At 43.4% G+C, this 5,487-nt stretch overlaps 1 protein-coding gene across 2 annotated transcripts in view; it reads right to left on the reverse strand.

The window, feature by feature from the left end:
• Positions 1-3,713, reverse strand: part of LOC123040832 (GDSL esterase/lipase At1g28600) — a 5,694-nt gene extending 1,981 nt beyond the window's left edge. Inside the window, exons 1-4 of one of the 2 annotated variants that reach the window (XM_044463575.1) lie at positions 2,737-3,713; positions 616-1,017; positions 313-522; positions 78-226 (exon numbers count right to left, since the gene is read on the reverse strand). In XM_044463575.1, the coding sequence (XP_044319510.1) occupies positions 78-226; positions 313-522; positions 616-733 (477 nt within the window). In that variant the 5' untranslated portion in view covers positions 734-1,017; positions 2,737-3,713. The other variant, XM_044463576.1, reaches the window with a different exon arrangement.
• Between the last annotated feature and the right edge of the window lie 1,774 nt (positions 3,714-5,487).

The raw sequence follows: 5,487 nt of genomic DNA on the forward strand, positions 1-5,487 counted from the left end.
GTGACAAGAATACATGTTGTGAGAATTAAAGGGAGAATGGACTTTTCATCCAGTGTGTTCACAGTATAGTATAGTACCTCTACGCCTGTGGCGATGCTGTCAATTAGAGGAACATAAATTAAGGCTTGTTCAACCGTCCTGTTGGACATAAGGATGTTCCTGTAGTCATTTGACCCAAACTCTCCCATGATAAACAGGGAGCCCCCGAAGCAATCAGCACCTTGTTCTGCACACGCCATCGATGTACGATGATTACGGTACTTTCTAAAAATTATGTGACCGAGGACTGATCACTGATGTTTAGCCACCTACCCTTGCAGAGCGAAGGCTTCAGTTTCTGGAACCACTCGAGCTGATCGTGGAGGGAGCTGTTGATCGGAGGGTTCGTCACGGTCAAATTTTGTCCCTGCAGGTATGTCAGGGTTAGAGCCGGCGCTCCTGCCACGGCGAAGTTGACTCCGGCGGAGAAGTTGCTCCCCTTGGCGAGGTACGGCGGCACGAAAGGCAGACCCAAAGCCTCGGCTGTAAGATGAAGCAGCGTTTAGTCAGGATCAGCAGAGGTTGACTTGTACACAGTAGTTGCCTAAGTTTGGCAGTGCATATATAGATGGTTACCGATGAAGTCCAGCACAAGGCGGCCATCGGTGGCTCGTCCAGTGGGGTGGCCGAAGAAGGTCTCGCCGTAGGGGAGGTTCTTGAGTAGTAGACCCGGAAGGATGGGATCAGCCCACATGACCAAATTACCGGTGTCGGCGAAGGAGTTGCCCGACGACCGGGAAAGAAGGGCTCAGGCCACATGACCAAGTTACCCGTGTCGGCGTAGGAGTCGCCGAAGCTGATTATGGAGGTGAAGCGGCTCTGGCCGCCACCGGAGTAGGCACCGCAGAGGCACGCCAGGTTGAAGAGCAAGAGGAACGCTGCATGAGGTGTTCTCATACTTGGTTGCTTGCGCTGCTGTACCAAAGCTTGCTTGATGCTTGTAAGTTGGGGCTTCCATGCATGCTTGGTCTCCAAATGCTATATATAAGCAAGCATACCGTGATAAACAAGGCAAAGCAAAGGTTAATTAAAATGCACATATGTTATTATGATTTTCCAGTCAACCAAATGTATGTTTGATGGGCATTTCCTATGAATTTACAGGTATATCTTCTTCCTGACTCTTCAACTTGGCACCTATTTATTTAAGAAAATATGAGCTGTAGATTCTGTGACTTGATCAATGCTGACTATGCAGGCAAATTCTCTCTTTGACTAGAACAAATGTAACAGTTTAAATGATTCCATTGTAGTTTGACCCTTTTGGAAAAAGGTACTCGTTTTTTTTTTTTTGCATTACTACGTAACCAATGACATCTTATCGAGAATTAGGATACAAAGTGAAGTACCATGGAAACTACAACTAGGATGTGGACTATTTTGGGGGTTGACTTTCTTAGGAAGAAAAAAAGCATACTGACTTTGATGCAAAGGGGAATTGTCGTTGGGGGTGCACTTGTATGATAAAACGTGCTCTTTTGCTATACTTATTTTTGGAATAATTTTTCATGAGTGAAAGGACTTATAGTCCGGCCCGCACTAATACTATGCTGGCCATCTCTCTCTCTCGACAACAAATTTAACAGTTTAAATGATCCCACCGTAGTTTTGGTCTTTCTTGACAAAGGGTAGCATTATTTTTGTGGGAAGTTAGCATTTTTTCTTTATTATGTAACTAACTATGGGCACCTTAATGAAAATTATGACCTAGAAAATGGAGTATCATTCAAAATTACAACTAGGGAGTGGACTAGTTCGTAAATCTGAGTTGCTCACCAAGGAATAAAAGCAGGGTTGAGTTTTGTGAAAGGGGGAAATTGTTGTTATTTTGTACATCTCAAATTTAGAATACGATAAAATGTGTTAATTTGCCACATTTGCCGTTCATGCAGTCTGTTAGAGATACGACAAGCAAACGAAACGACGAAGACCTAAATCAATCACAAAAGGACACAAGGGTTTTAACATGGAAAATCCCTCCAACACGAAAGGGAAAAAAACCACATTCGCTAGCTAGTAAACCTTCACTATATTGGAAGAGGTTACAAACGTTGGGGATTACAACGATGGACTTATCCCGTACGGCAGCTTACATGAGGCATATATAACAACAATGACCTAAGTCAATACTGATCAGTATCACAGGGGAGCTTCACTCCCACTCGCACCCCTAGACGTTCCTCTACAATACTCTCTCGATTCCAATATATAGTGTGTGTATTAGTTTTTTATGTCAAACTTTATAAACTTTCACCATTATAGAAATATTTATCAACATCTAGAATATTAAATTACTACCATGAGATTCATCATGAATTTTTTATATGGTACTCCCTCTGCCTGGAATTACTTATCGAAGACATGGATGTATCTAGACGTATTTTAGTTCCAGATACACCCTTTTTATCCATTTTTGTGACAAGTAGTTCCAGACGAAGGGACTATATGTTTGGTATTGTAGATATAGACTCCACCAAAATTGGTAAAAATAGAAAATAACTTGTACAACAATATGTATTAAATTCAACACACAAATGCACGGGGTGTCCCACTAGTTTAGTTAAACCGATAATTGCTTCAAGCCAATACATATAGAGACATAAATTTATGCATGCCCGTGGATCTGAATTTTCAACTCTACTACACATGTGTTTTAGGCCAGTAGGAAACGAATTATGAGCATGCAATGTGCATTACCGGTGGATCCGCGTAGGGGCCATGGAGCCACCCATCGGCAACAGCCCAGTAGGCAGACTCCGTAAGGTGGAAACCATCCCATTGAAGGGCTTGAGATGGATCTGCACACGCCATCACCCCCGGCCGCCCGCACTCTGAGTCGAAGTCATAGTTATAAGGAGGTCCTCCGGCACCACAACAGGTGAGGAGGGTTGTGCTACTGTTCAGTCCTGGAGTGCTCCTGTGACGCTACTTTAATTTTGAACTGCAGAAGACCTAAATTTTAATCAGAAAGGACCAACTCACCAAAATGCCCCGGCATATCTAGAAACGCAAGGACGGGTCGGTAGTACTCAGCGGCAATGATCTTCGCATGGGGGTACTTGTGCCGGAGCACACTGATCCGCTGGCGGAGGAGAGAATTGTGGTAGCGCCCCAGCCTGTTCGCACTCTTCAGACATCCGTTCCGATAGTAATCCACCTTGTTTGGGCTAGCAAGCTTTGTGAGCACTGTGGGTACGCAGCCAAGTGGGAAGATGTCTGGCACAACGATGTACTTGGCGCCGTGCCGGATTAGTATCCGCAGAGGATTGCTAACTCAACAGTTTATCTTGAGTCATACACAAGTGTTAGCAAACAGAATAGACCTATTATCCATTCTTTGTACTCCTTCCATTTCATAATATAATGTATTGCATATATATATATATATATATTTAGAAGTCAAACCTCACAAACTTTGATCAAGTTTGTGGAGAAAGACATTGACATCTAGAATGCTGAAAAAATGTCTAATTTTTGCAGGCCAGAACCACATAATCAAGAACATAAATTTCCAACTGATTTGGATATGGTCATGGCGACGCAACCAGCATGTAGCTAGTATAAAATAAGGCGATAAGATAGACAAGTATTGTGTTCAGGAATATGAAGTCAAAAGAAAAAACATGTTGTGGGAGAAGTAAATTGTGGGAATTAAAGGAAGAATGGACTTTTCATCTATTCTGTGCACAGCATATAGAGTACCTCTACGCCTTGGGAGACGCTGTCAACGATTTGGGGAACATAAGCTGTGGCTTGTTCCACAGTCCTGTTGGACAGAAGGAAGCTCCTGTAGTCATTTGCTCCAAACTCTCCCATGACAAACAAGGAGCTCCCGAAGCAATCAGTACCTTGTCGACCTGCACGCCGTCCACGTACGATGAGGAAAATCACTTGGACAAGGATAAATGTCACATATATATAATCACTGCCCTTTTTGAAAATCTTGTGATTAAGGACTGATGTTTATTTAGCCATCCACCTACGTACCCTTGCAGAGCGAAGGCTTCAGTTTCTGGAACCACACGAGCTGATCATAGAGGGAACTATTGATAGGAGGGTTCACGATCAAATTCTGTCCCTGCAGGTATTGCAGGGTTACAGCCGGCGCTCCTGCCACGGCGAAGTTTACTCCAGCGGAGAAGTTGCCCCCCTTGTCAAGGTACGGCGGCACGAAAGGCAGACCCAGAGCTTCGGCTGGAAAATGAAGCAACGATATTTTTTTTATCTTTTTTGCGGGTGGAAGCAACGATTAATTATAGAGGTGTAATCTATCTCCCTCTCTTTCTCCTTTTAGTCAGCAAGATTAACAGTAGTTGAACAAGCTTGGTAGTGCATTTCTGGTTACCGATGAAGTCCAGCACAAGGCGGCCGTCGGTGGCACGTCCAGTGGGGTGGCCGAAGAAGGTCTCGCCGTAGGGGAGGTTCTTGAGTAGTAGACCCGGAAGGACGGGATCAGCCCACATGACCAAATTACCGGTGTCGGCGAAGGAGTCGCCGAAGCTGATTATGGATGTGAAACGGCTCCGGCTGCCATTGGAGTAGGCACCGCGGAAGTACGCTAGGATGAAGAGCAAGAGGAGCGCTGCGTGAGGTGGCCTCATACTTGGTTGCTTGCGCTGCGGTAGCAACGCTTGCTAGCTGCTTCCTGCTTGTCAGTTGGGGCTTCCATGCTTGGTCTCCAAATGCTATATATAAGCAAGCATACCGTGCTTAACAAGGCAAAGATAAGGTTAGTTATAATGCACATATAATATGATGATTTTCCAGTCAACCAAATGTGTGTTTAGTGGGCTTTTTCTACGAATGTACATGTACATCTTCTTACTTTTTTTTGCAGGGTAGGTATATCTTCTTACTGACTCATCAAGTTGGCACTTACTCCCTCTGTTCGTAAATATAAGTCTTTTTAAAGATTTCAATATGAACTATGTACGGAGCAAAATCAGTGAATTCACACACTAAACTGCATTTATATACATCCGTATGTAGTCCATATTGAAATCTCTAAAAAAGACTTATATTTAGGAACGGAGAGAGTATTTATTTAAGCAAATATGAGTTGTAGATTGGGAGATTTGAGTAGTGACTATGCACGTAAATTCTCTCTTCGACTAGAACAAATGTAACCGTTTAAATGATTTCATTGTAGTTTTGGCCCCTTTTCGAGTAGCTTTTTGCATTACTACGTAACCAGTGACATCTTACCAACTGTTAGAACTGCAAAGTGAAGTATCATGGAAATTTACAACTAGGAAGTGGACCATTCCGGGGGTTGACTCTGTCAGCATGAAAAAAAAAAGCAGACTGACTTGACGCAAAGAGGAATTGTGTAGCGTGCACTTGTGCCATAAAACGTGATCATTTGCTATACTTTTCTTTAGAATAATTTGCTTTGTGCGGAACAACTTATATTCCGGCCCGTACTAAAATTATGCAGGCCATCTCTCT

The sequence above is a fragment of the Triticum aestivum genome, chromosome 2B (assembly GCF_018294505.1).
Source record: "Triticum aestivum cultivar Chinese Spring chromosome 2B, IWGSC CS RefSeq v2.1, whole genome shotgun sequence".
Lineage (NCBI taxonomy): Eukaryota > Viridiplantae > Streptophyta > Magnoliopsida > Poales > Poaceae > Triticum > Triticum aestivum.